A 12,585-nucleotide genomic window follows, 5' to 3' on the forward strand; every position below is an offset into this window, starting at 1 on the left:
TCGCTTTCAATTGTTAGGGAACGCTTTCTAAAATTTCAGGTTTTTTGGATGTAAAATATATACATGTCTCCAAAGTCAAAGCTGAATGCAAGATGAATTGACAGAAGTCCAGTTTCTGCCCCCGCAGCTGCACTGGCTTATCTAACTTTCCTTTCTTTAATATACGCGGTTTCAGGTTTCTGTGTGTGTGCACATGCACACGGTATGCGTGTGTGTTAAATGAGACGCGTGCACACATCTCTCCGTGTTTTCTTGTTGAACAGAATGTCTCCTTGATCTCACCCGGTGCCACTCCCAGCTCCCAGCCGCTCGGGTCAGCTCCCCGGCAGCTGTGTCACACGCCGGGTCTCAGCCCCTCCGTCTCGTGTTGTCCCTTCCAGGCCGTCGACAGCATCCACCAGGTGGGCGTGTACTGTCTGGCGCTGGTTCCTGCCAACACCTTGCCCAAGGCTCCTCTTGGAGGGATTCACATTTCTGAAACCAAGCAGCGTTTCCTGGAGGGGACGCTGCACCCATGTAACGTACTGATGTGCCCTCACACCTGTGTCACCAACCTTCCCAAACCTCGCCAGAAACAACCAGGTTGGTCCTATGTAGCAATAGCTGTCTGTTCAGTCTCGATGTTGGTGGCAGCCACACTCGTGGTTAAATGGTACAGCCCTCGTGGGGCCTGCACCTGTGGGGCTGGGGTTAAGAGCCAGGCCTGCATCAGGGCAGTTACCGCCTCCTGCCTCCCTGGAACCACGCCACAGATGAGAAAACTTTACCGTGTCACCCGTGTGGGGTTCTCACCTGCCTGTGGGGACCCATCTCAGGGACTGAATGCAAGCGTGGCTTCTGAGGCTCGGAAAGCGACAGGCTGGCTCCCTGGCAGTAGAGGTGAGGCCTGAGAGCGGACGTGGAGCTCGGGGATCGAAAGACACGCTGCGGTGCTGGGGGCCATGCCGCTCCCCGTGGCCCCGTGCTCTGCCACAGCCTGGAGCTGCTGACACCTGACTCTCCCCTGAGTCACACATTTGAAAACTTAATTTTAGAGACAGGTTTGACTGTTATTTTTGTTCCCTTGGTTATGTAAATTTTTAGTAAATGCTAATTTTCCTTTCACTGATTATTGAACGCAGAGATATCATTAAATGAAATACATTTACTCAGGGAGATTCAATTTCCTGTTTTATGTGTGAAATGCAGTAAAACAGCGCAGTGTATTGAGCGCGTGGCTGCGGCTGAGGTCCAGTCGTACCCCAGGTACACGGCGGATGGCGAGTGTCTCCGTCTGGCGTTGCTTGTGTGTGAGAGAGATTCTCTTCGTCGCTCACCATGCCCCTTACCGCTGGTTTCCTGAGCGCCAGCACCTTCGGGAAGAGGGAAACGCCTCCCCAGATAGAGAGTGTTCTGGCCGTAAAGCCACAGGACGGTCCCGTCCCCGAGCTGCCACCTGCTCACTCAGAATCCCCGTTTTCCAGAGGTGGGGCCAGCCTCCATGATCGTGGGGAACCTGGTTGCGGGGAAGAGGATCGCACAGGCCTCCGGGAGGGAGCTGGCGCACCTGGAGGACAGCGACCAGGCCAGAAAGGTAACGGCGGTGCCCAGGGGCGCAAGGAGGGTGCCCCTCGGCGAGACTGCGGACTGAGGGGCCTGTCTGCGCAGTTCCTGTTCCTGCCGGACGTGCTGCAGTGGCGAGCACACACCACTCCCGACCACCCGCTGTTCCTGCTGCTCAACGCCAAGGTGAGGCCCAGTCCCTGCCCCAGAGCCCCGCCCCGCCCAGCCTCCCCCCTGCTGTCTCCTGCCTGCGGAACTCAGCAGTCCCCTTGTTCAGGCGGTGACCTTTCTGTCCAGCTAGTATCCGGCAGGAAAATTCTCAATCAAGAACAGTACGCTCATAAAGACTTCTAAGTAAGCTAAAAGGAAATGTTTATTTTGTAAAAATTAGGAATTTAGACTTTTTGTGTATAGCTTTAATATTTCAATGCTGTCTACTGCCCTGATCCTGATGTAGATTCAGGAATTCACTGTCATGGTTTTGGCTACCCTTTCAATGAGACTACACTGTACCAGGAGTTCTTAGGGTAGAAAGGAGGTGCTATACCCCTCACATCCAACTTTGGGCCAGCAGATAAAATTTAGAACCATGACAAGCTAAATAACAGTAAAAATCCTCCTCACTCCAGTGCATCATCACACAGGCCATGAGAACATTTGCACTTGGACGCCGTAAAGGGCAGGTCACTGTGGCCTTAGAAAACACTGGTCTAGCTCTTGTTTCTGCTCATTACTGCCCACTGTTTCTTCATTCAAAACATATTTATTGATACCTGTTGGGTTCTGGGTGTTAAGTAAGAGAGAAACCATCCTGCCCTTGGGACGCTTGAAGTAAGTCTTCTCTGCTAGAAAACTAGTCTGTAAAAGAGACTTTACTTTCTCCATTCACTGTGCATCCGCAGGTCTAGAATGGTGTTCAGAAAACATTTGTTTTATCACTGATTGAGTTCTAAAGCATGGAGATAGCCAATAATTAACAAGTGGCCAAGGTAAAATGAGCTCATGATGGAAACCCGCAGATGAGAGCAGCAGGGCTATGGCCCCGAGTACCGAGGGCTCCGAGGCAGCAGGGCCGGGGGCTGGCCGTTACCAGACGGTGTGGCCGGAAGCCTGCGTGGGACTGAGCTGTGGGCATGTGATGTGGTTCGTGGTTCTGAGTGGCTCCTGTGGGTTGCAGGAGGGTGAGTGTGGAGTGGCAGCTCAGAGAGGAGGGGCCCTGGGGCGGGGGCCGCACAGAGGTGCCCACCAGGCACGTGTGGAGAGGCAGACTGTCTTTAAAGCCAGGAGGGAGCTCAGGAGGAGCCCGGAGAAGACTGGGCCTGGCCTTTTCCAAATCCGTTCCTGACATGCCTCAAAGTCACTGGTAAAACTTCGCCTTTCTTTTTATCTGTCAGCCTTCTTCGGTTTTGAATTGTCCGTAGGTCCCTGAGGACATGCTGGCCTTCGACCTTGGAGGAGGCCTGTGTCCGTGTAGGTGGCTGTCCAAGGGGACTGGCAGGCTCTGCCTGGCCCTGATGTTCCACACCTCAGCTGTGCTCGGGCCAAGCAAGCCTAGCTCCCTTGCACGCACCCTGCGGGCCTTTGTGCCCGGCTCTGCGGACAAGCGCGTTGGCCTACGTTGTGGAGAAGGGAGGGGCTCTGACATTAGGCTGGTCTGTTCTGGGGCATTATGTTTAGAAGGAGCTGCATTTTAATTTCCTTAAGAAGGACTAAAAGAGCTCTGAGGCCTGCCCGACTCTGGTCAGCCGAGAGGAGGAGGCCTTCGCTGGGAGTTGTCTGCAGTCCTGATGTCCTTGGCGGTGAGGCGAGGCGAGCCTGTGCGCTCCTGGAGGGCAGGCTGCAGAGTGTGCAGTCCTGCCGGCGGGGGCGAGAGGGCGTTTACACATGCACGACCCACCGTATAGCTTATGGGTGTTTGTTTATTTAGCGCTCATTATTATGTGTATTTATATTCAGGATAAAGGTTGTTTCTGGGGAAGGAGAGTATGAATTAAGGGTGGTTTGCAGAGTGGTGATGATTTGTTTTAGAAAACAAATTTAAACATTATGTGGCAGAATATTTTTACGTAAGGAGACGCTGGATATTTATTATATTATTCTTTATAATGTTGTTATAGTTAAGATATTTTATCAGAAAGGCCAAAAGAGTTTTCTTTTTTAATTTAATTAAATTTAGTTAATTTATTTTTAAAATGTTTTTAGAAAGAGAGAGAGAAAGCGAGCTCACACGAGCGAGTTGGGGGAGGGTCAGAGGGAGAGAGAGCACCTTAAGCAAGTGTGGAGCCCTATGTGGGACTCGATCTCACGACATGGAGATTGTGACCTGTGCTGAAATCAAGAGTCAGACAGCTAACCGACTGAGCCATCCGGGTGCCCTCCGGAGTTTTCTTTAATGGCTGCCCCTGACAATCCTGGACAGAGCGTGCCCACCGCTCTGGGCTCTCTGGGACACTGCATGGCTTGTCCCTTCCCTGCTGGAGAAAGAGCCGCCTTTGGGAATTCTCCCTGAGATACAGACGACTAGGAAAGACCACAGGTGTGTCTCTAGGACTGGCACTGGCCCCGGGCCCTAACCACAGGAGTTCCGGGCACAAGATATGCGCAGTGTGCACACAGGTGCCCAAGGAGTGGACCCCACCCCCCAGCTCCGTGCTGATCCCCGGACCACTTTCCTAGGGCACCGTTACCAGCACTGCAACCTGTGTCCAGCTGCACAAAAGGGCAGAGAGGGTGGCCGCCGCCCTGATGGAGAAGGCAAGACTGAGCATCGGGGACCATGTGGCTTTGGTCTACCCCCCAGGTAAGCACACAGAGGCCTCCCTTGGCTCTGTGCTCACGGGGACACTCTGTTCTTACAAAGCAGACACCCTGGTAACCTCCAGCCAGGTCAGAAAATAGACCTTGGCCGGGTGCCCCAGGCGTCCCTTTGCATTCCCCGTCCCCAGCACATCCTCCGCTCTCCCAGCGGCAGCCTCTGCCCCTGACCCCTGTAGTCATGTCTTCCACTGCCCCCGGTTTGAGCGCCCAGTGCAGCACCCCAGCACATCAGGTTAGTCTGCCAGTTTGCTTTAAATCTGATATGTTTTCAGAGTCTCTTTTAATCCACAGGCTCCCCCTCTCCTCCTCTTTGTAATTTATCGACTGAAGACCTGGTTTGACTCTGCAGAAGCCCCACGGTCCAGATGCTACCCAGCCCCATGCTCAGGTGCAAGCCAGCATGTTCTTGGCTCCCGTATTTCCTGCAGCTTGGCAGCTAGGTCCTGGCCCTGGGTCAGACCCGGGTTCGGTGTCTTTGCTGACTCTACGTGGTGTTGAATTATTCCATCAGGGACCCATGTTGGCTTGTGTCTCCTTTGGTGGGTTAGCAGCCAACGACTGATGCTTCAGTGTTCATTCGTTCATTCTTTAGGGGTCACAAAACAGTGATGCTCTCATTCTGTCATTTCTTGTTTTCATTTATTGGCCATAAAACTAACACACAGAAACGTCCTTCATCTGGCATTTTGCTCCCCAGTGGTGGAATTCATACGTGATTCTTTCCTTCTGTGGGTCCTGTATATCCCTGTCACCCTCCAAAGGTGACCGGCTCGTGGATCTACAAATGCATACATCACTGTGAATGTGTCGGGTTTCAGTCCTTTGCAGTCGGTTTCTCTGTCAAAGCTCAGGTCATCCCACGTTCGGCCACAGGAGCCCCTTCCGGCTGGCTTCACGGCGACCAGTCTGCTGTGACGAGGCACCTCAGGCTCGCGTCGTGCCCGTCCCAGCCCAGATCTCGAGCCAGCCATCTCTCGCAGAGCCCCCTGTGTCCCCAGAACAAAATCTGGGTGTGAGGGATGCTCATTTCTTCCAGACTGGCTGCTGTTTATTGGCCTTTCGGGGAGCAGAGCTAGGAATTACAAATAAACACACTGTATCTCTTAGAGAGGCAGTACCTTACAGCTTATATGTTACATCCCGTTCAAACGCAGGACTAAACCCCTTTGACCTTGTCTCGCCCGTTTTCCATACCAAGAATCCTGCTTCTTCAGAACAGGGAGATAATAGAATTCAAATATCCCGCAATCACTCACTACTTACACCTTCATCACCTGCAGCTGATAGTCCCAGAATATCCGCACAAGTACTGTAACCACCTGGATCACATTTGGAAACAGTTTAAATTTTTGCACATGCCCTTCTGCTCCTCCCTTCCCCCCACCCCTTGTTGCTGCCCCGTGTCTGTGACATCAGAGGGACGGACGGACGGCCCTTACAGATCCAGCCTCTTGGCTTCTCCTCCTTCGGTTTCTGTTCCTCCGGGAGCTGTCTGTCCCCTGGTCACGTAGGTTTCTGAAGCTCCTTCTCGAATCGATTTCTCAGGAAGCGTTCCTAGGAACAGTGTGTCCTGAGTTCTTGCCTGTCGATGGTGATTTGTACACTTTGTGATTGTCAACAAAATCCAACGGGGTAACTTTGAAGGTCTGATTGGCTCTCTCCGGTGACCCCTGAACCCGGCCGCCTGCCGCATAGCGGGCAGAAAGGAGCTCCTCAGAGCTGCACTGATGAGAGGCTTTCGTGGGCAGAAGGGAGTGGGACGAGGACGTTATCCCAGAAAAACGGGAGTTAGTTGGCCAAGGTCACTCCTTCAGGGGACCGCGGGGTCTGCCAGACAGATGACCTCGCTCGTGCCGACCAGGTGACTCCTGATGGAGGCCGAGCTCCCGTTTCTGGGAGAGGCCGTCGATGTAATTAGGTTAAGTCTCAGTTTGGTGACCTGGGGCTCCACCTCTCTATTCGATCCCGCTGCCCAGTCTGGAGGTGTCCCTTCTGTGAGTTTGTCGTTTGCCTGTTAGCGGGTCTGGCGCACAGGGGACGTGCACACAGTGTCTCTCCCTCTTGCTGGTGACTCATGCCTTCGCTGAAGCGGGAGCCCTGGGTCTGTTTCTCATCTTGGGGCCGTGCTGCTCCAGGCTCGCAGGTCAGAGTCTGGCTCTTCTTCCCCTTTTGTGAGTCGTCTGGCCTAGAGTCTTGCCGGCTTCCCTTTTCAGCTCAGCATGCAGGAAAGTGACAGGGCTACGCCCAGGTGTCGGTCCTGTTCACTGTCTTGCGTGCTTAATATTGGGGTTCTCATCTTCATCTCAGGAAAATGTTCTTTCTCATGACTGCTTTTCCTTCCTTTTTCCTGTACCTGGAAGTCTTCTGACTCGCGGTTTGGATCTATCCTCCCCATCGTGGGCGCCTTCTCTTCGGTGTGCTCTGTGCCTCATCTCCGGGCCACTTGTTCATGCCCTTTTCAGCATCTCTGGGGATACCCTGGGTTGCACTCAGCATTTCTCTGTGCTGGGATTGCTGCTGCTGGTGGGAACAGGGGGCGGGGAGGGGCTCTTCCTTGGGGGACTGCCACGGAGTGCAGACGTCTCCCCTTCCTGGGGCCTGGGACAGGGCGGCAGCCTGGTCACTTTCTGGGCACTGATATGTGGTAAGGCGAATACTCCAAAACTCCCACTGGCATCACAATTCTCCACTTTTGATTCCCTGTGATGTGGTTTGGAGTGTCCTTGGGGTCTGGAGCCCATGGCCAAGAAAGAATTCTTGAGTTGTCTCCAGTGCAAAAAGTAGTTTTATTAAAGCCGGGGGGTTGGGGGGACAGGACGCCATGGACAGAAAGAGCTGCTGCACCAGGGTTGTGAGGGGTGACTGACTGTATACTTTTAGGTTGGGGGAGGTAAGGAAGAGGGAGGTGTCCAAAAGGACTTTGATCTGCTCAAGAGGACTCGCAGGCTCCTGGAGGCCTGGCTATTGTCACGCTAAGGTTGTTTTTCCCTGTAGCAAGGCATCAACATTAAGACTGGGAGTTTCCTGGAGGAATATTACACTCTGCCTGCCTTGAGTATTCGTCAATGGGCAGCAGGTTATAATGACATTTAATTGTATGTGCATCTTCTTTTGCCTTTGTTCTCCACATCACCTGGGCTGTGGGGGTACTCTTCCCCAGGGTGACCACAGTCCCCACTCTTCAAGTACCCCCGGGTCCCAGGCCTAAGGCAAGATTCACCCTGACTGAGAGGAGGCAGAGACACGCCAGCTAGTGCTGCCCCTGGCCTCGAGCTGTCTGCGGGCTGCAGTGGTGCCCTGCCTCTGCGCTCAGGGCTGGGGATGTAGGCAGCAGGCGCAGCATGCAGGAGCGCGGCTGAAGTACCTGGGAAACACCAGGAACACTGCACTACGGGAGAAAGGAAGGAAAGATGGGTAGCCAACAGTGGGATCTTGATAACTGAGAACCTTGAGGGTGCAGGGAGGGCGGGGCCTGATGCTCTTCTCTACTTTGGAGTCTGTTTGACACCATTCTTAAGCCATTTTTAACAACAAAAAAGAAAATGCATCCTGAAGGTCTAAATTTACATCTGAAAACGTGCCCACAGGCGGAGAGTAGAGTAGCTGGAAGTGGAGCTGGGTCCCAGCGGGGAGGCCTCCCCCCCAATGCACTGCACTTCACAGGGTGTGTTGTGTATTTCTTGGGAGTGAGGGGGGAGTCCAGGACGACGTTCCAGTTTTCAAAGGGATGTATGAGCCAAGGGATTAAGAACCCATGCTGTCTGGAAGCTGCAGAAGGGGGGATGCTGGTGGGATCAATTGGATTCTCCCCACCTGTGCACCTGGAAATACATGCGTTCAGGGAGCAGCATGAATTCTGTGAGCTCAAGGAAGGGAGCTCCTGGCGGCGTCTCCTCGTGCAGCAAGCACACTGGGTGTAAGACACGCACACGTGCCCCGGCCTGCTCGGACCATGCTGAACCGCCCTGGCCTCAGTGCCCATTATTAATACTGATGGAGCATTGGGAACTTGGAATCCGGTGAAACCCACCAGCCAGGTTAAGTGGGACATAGTTATTTTGACCCTGGAATTGAAATAGCCTGAGGCTGGTTTCCTGTAGCCTGGGGATGCCAGGTGGGGGCCTGTGTGCTCTGAGGGCAGCAACTAGAGGGGCCTCCAGGGTGTGGGGGGGCAGGCGTCTCAAGCTGGACTGAGTTCAAAATGGAAGTATAGGTTTTAAGTGCCGTAAATTCCCCCTAAGTCTTAAATAGGAGGATTTTAAACATTTAGAAATTTGAAGGAACAGTTTGGTGGTCACGTGTTTCTGTGTGTAACTGAGCAAGGTGGAATGCCCTGGTCTGGGAACAGATGTGCAAGGAGGGGGTGCAACCTTTAAGTTTCTCGTTCTCCAAGCGGGCAGACCCCCTGCCTCATCCTCCCTATCACCTCCTGCCACCGTTCCGTTCTCCTTTGTGTGCGGACCCCTCCCCCTCCCTTGTTCCCCTCCTTTTTGGACCTGGGCAGCCTGTCCCTCAAAAGGGTTCCTCCTTCCCTTGCTCACCTATTCTGCGCTTGGCCACTGTGCACAGGAATGGCAGGCCTAGTGCTGCTCTGGAACTCTAGGCCTCCTACCCTCTGTGCCCTCCTCTGTGCCACGGACACACCCTCCTCTACCTCTCCAGCCTTTCGGGATAGTCTCTGTATGTCCCTAATAAAACTGAGTTCAACAAATACTGAGAGGGAGTCCTGCAGGTCCAGCCAAGACAGGAATCAAATGCAGGCCGGTGGGGGGTGAGAGTACTTTGTTGAAGGTGTAGGGGGAGTGCAGCTATGGACAGAGTGTTTGGGAGACTCAGGAAAGGAGAGAGAGTCCTATGTTTGGGGGACGTGGGGGTTTTACTGAGGACAGTGGTTTGGTGTGCGTGTGCTCTTAGTCCTGGGGAACTGGTTTAGGTGATGGTCCTTGGAGCCAGGGGGCCTTGGCTTAGTCTGGAATACGTGTTCTCACCTGGTAGTTCCTTAGATGTTATCTATTCTAAAGAAAGCATTAACTCCTCTCCCTTACAAGGAGGACTTACACCATTTGCATGTGTAAAGTGGGGGTGCAGGTCCTAGCAAGAATAGAAGCAGGAAAAGGAGCAAAAAGCAGATTTTTACAGCCCTTCAGGTTCCCTGTCTTAATACCAAATCGGTTTGGAGTAGTCGCGGCTTTATCCAGGTAGTGTGGGACTGAGACCCTATCGTCTGTTTGGCCCTCCGTGGTACTAGGTCCCATTCGTCACTTTCTACCCCCGCGCTGACCCTCTCTGACCTCGTGTCTTCGCAGGGGTGGACCTCATTGCCGCCTTCTACGGCTGTCTGTACTGCGGCTGCGTGCCTGTCACCGTGCGGCCCCCGCACCCCCAGAACCTCGCCACCACACTGCCCACTGTCAAGATGATCGTGGAGGTACCTGCGCACTGTGGACTGGCCAGGCGGGCCTGCCCGGGGCGGGGGGGGGGGGGGCTGTGCGGTCCACCGCGTCCTCTCTGCCAGGCCCTGCGTCCCTGCTCACATCGTCAACCCCGTGCTCTGCAGGTCAGCAAGTCCGCTTGCGTCCTCACCACACAGGCCATCATGCGGCTGCTCAAATCCAAAGACGCAGCGGCCGCCGTGGACGTCAGGACCTGGCCGACCATCCTAGATACAGGTGCGCATCCTCGGCTCCATCGGTGTGTGTGTTGGCCCCCGGGACACACCGCCTTTCCTTTCTTTGTTGTATGGATTGTACTCCTGCCACCAGACAATAAAAGTGGGGTGAGAGCAGCAGACAGCTGCTGAAGACCCGCTTGCCACTGGGCCACCCGCAGCTCACTCTGGGTCTCCCTCATGGCGGGACCCCTGCACCCACGGGGCAGAGTCCCTGTTGGAGGCCTGTGTGCCTGCGGACCAGCCCTCCTTGCGTGCTTCCCGTGCCTCTACAGCAGTTGGCCCCACAGCACACACACCTCGGTCCCTTGTCCCGTCGCTGGTGAATGCTGCTTACCCCATGAAATGCTTGTGGGCCAGCCGGGAAGAGCTGTGAACCCCTGCACTGCTCTGCCTCGAGCCATGAGGTCAGCCTGGGCCTGAGACGCCCCAAACTAGCAGCACCCACAGGCTTTGTGGGTGACGTGAGGTGCACCCACAGCGGTGCCGGCCAAGGAGCAGGCGGCGTCCCTCCTTCCCCATTGCACCTGGCAGGCATCTGTCCTTGCGCTCCAGGGCAAGTGGTCAGGGATTGTGTTGTCTGTGGCCACCTGCCCAATACCCATCTACAGAACCGGGGAGCTGGTCCAGGGCAGCCAGTGTAGGGCCCGGGGTGGGCTCTGGAGCAGACTGGCTCCGCAGAGTCTCATTGCCTTGCCAGCTTGCTGCAGCGTAGGCTCCACCCCTCGCCTCACTCGAGTCCACCTCGTGGTCTTACAGGAACGGCGAAGCAGGGAGAGCCCTGAGAGCCAGCTCTCGCTGTGGTTGTGCTCTCGCTAATACTGGCTTCGCCACAGGCTCTGTGACCTTTGGCAAGTCCCTCTCCTCCGAACTCTCCCTCTGGTAAATGAACCTCGCCCACTGTCCTGGTCACCACACGCTCAGAGCAGTGATGGTGGGTCTCCTCCACATGACATTTCCCTGAAGGTTAAAACGAGCTGCCCCATATATGCACATAGCCTGCCGTCTCCAGTCCCCCTTGTGTTCTGCGCTGGCTCTCCCCAGCACTCCCCAGGTACGGATCATGTTTTCTTTCTCCCTTTGAGAGCCTGGAGTAGTGTTAAAATTACGGGGTCACTGCTTCAACAGATGACATACCAAAAAAGAAGGTGGCGAGCATTTTCAGGCCCCCGTCTCCAGATGTGCTTGCATACTTGGACTTCAGCGTGTCAACTACGGGGATCTTAGCAGGCGTGAAGGTGGGTCCTGTGGTCGTAGCTCCTATTTGCTTCCGCCTCTGATGGGGTGGGCAGAAAGGGTGTTGGGGGCAGGTTTATGCAGGCCCCCACTCTCAGCCACAGCTTGAAGTAACAATATTGTTCCTTGAAGTTTGCGTTAAATACCAGTAAATGCCCAGAATCAGGTTAGCCTGAGAACTGCATATTTTGATGTTTTATGGTAATATCTAAACTTTCGAATTTATGACTGGCTTTGGGAACAGGTGGCTTTGATGAGTCTGTCTCCTTATGAGGAGCCAAGAGCGCCATTAATTTTTTTTTTTATTCTGAAATCTCATTTAGAAGGTCTTTAGTGTGCCATTTCCTGTGTATTATTTGGTTTGTATGGGGATTTGAGCCAGCCATCCTTTAAGGAAGTAACTGTGTCTGGCCGTGGTCGGCAATCACTGTACGCTTTCTCTCCTCCTTCATGGCACTGACCAGAACTTCCATTTTACTCCTTAAGATGTCGCACGCAGCCACAAGTGCCTTGTGCCGCTCCATAAAGCTGCAGTGTGAGCTGTACCCCTCTAGGCAGATCGCCATCTGCCTTGACCCCTACTGTGGCCTCGGCTTTGCCCTGTGGTGTCTGTGCAGGTGAGTGCTGCCCATAGTGAGCAGGTGAGTGCTGCAGGCGCTGCTCAGGTGGTGAGCAGGTGGTGCTCAGGTGAGTGCTGCAGGTGGTGAGCAGGTGGTGCTACAGGTGGTGCTCAGGTGAGTGCTGCAGGTGGTGCTCAGGGGAGTGCTGCAGGTGGTGACCAGGTGAGTGCTGCAGGTGGTGAGCAGGTGGTGCTCAGGTGAGTGCTGCAGGTGGTGCTCAGGTGAGTGCTGCAGGTGGTGCTCAGGTGAGTGCTGCTGCTGGTGAGCAGGTGAGTGCTGCAGGTGGTGAGCAGGTGGTGAGCAGGTGGTGCTCAGGTGAGTGCTGCTGCTGGTGAGCAGGTGAGTGCTGCAGGTGGTGAGCAGGTGGTGCTCAGGTGAGTGCTACAGGTGGTGACCAGGTGAGTGCTGCAGGTGGTCCGCAGGTGAGTGCTGCAGGTGGTCCGCAGGTGAGTGCTGCTGCTGGTGAGCAGGTGAGTGCTGCAGGTGGTGAGCAGGTGGTGCTCAGGTGAGTGCTGCAGGTGGTGCTCAGGTGAGTGCTGCTGGTGGTGAGCAGGTGGTGCTCAGGTGAGTGCTGCAGGTGAGTGCTGTAGGTGGTGCTCAGGTGAGTGCTGCTGGTGGTGAGTAGGTGGTGCTCAGGTGAGTGCTGCAGGTGGTGAGCAGGTGGTGCTCAGGTGAGTGCTGCAGGTGGTGCTCAGGTGAGTG

At 54.6% G+C, this 12,585-nt stretch overlaps 1 protein-coding gene across 2 annotated transcripts in view; it reads left to right on the forward strand.

Moving 5' to 3' along the window:
* Window positions 1-12,585, forward strand: part of DIP2A (disco interacting protein 2 homolog A) — a 115,621-nt gene that overhangs the window by 81,711 nt on the left and 21,325 nt on the right. Inside the window, exons 23-30 of one of the 2 annotated variants that reach the window (XM_026489146.4) lie at window positions 381-582; window positions 1,464-1,573; window positions 1,648-1,728; window positions 4,219-4,342; window positions 9,666-9,787; window positions 9,917-10,028; window positions 11,156-11,265; window positions 11,750-11,880. In XM_026489146.4, coding sequence (XP_026344931.1) covers window positions 381-582; window positions 1,464-1,573; window positions 1,648-1,728; window positions 4,219-4,342; window positions 9,666-9,787; window positions 9,917-10,028; window positions 11,156-11,265; window positions 11,750-11,880 — 992 coding nt within the window. Of the gene's footprint in view, window positions 1-380; window positions 583-1,463; window positions 1,574-1,647; window positions 1,729-4,218; window positions 4,343-4,650; window positions 4,748-9,665; window positions 9,788-9,916; window positions 10,029-11,155; window positions 11,266-11,749; window positions 11,881-12,585 lie in introns of those variants that run through there. The other variant, XM_044385148.3, reaches the window with a different exon arrangement.

This window comes from Ursus arctos, unplaced genomic scaffold (assembly GCF_023065955.2).
Source record: "Ursus arctos isolate Adak ecotype North America unplaced genomic scaffold, UrsArc2.0 scaffold_4, whole genome shotgun sequence".
Classification (NCBI taxonomy): Eukaryota; Metazoa; Chordata; class Mammalia; order Carnivora; family Ursidae; genus Ursus; species Ursus arctos.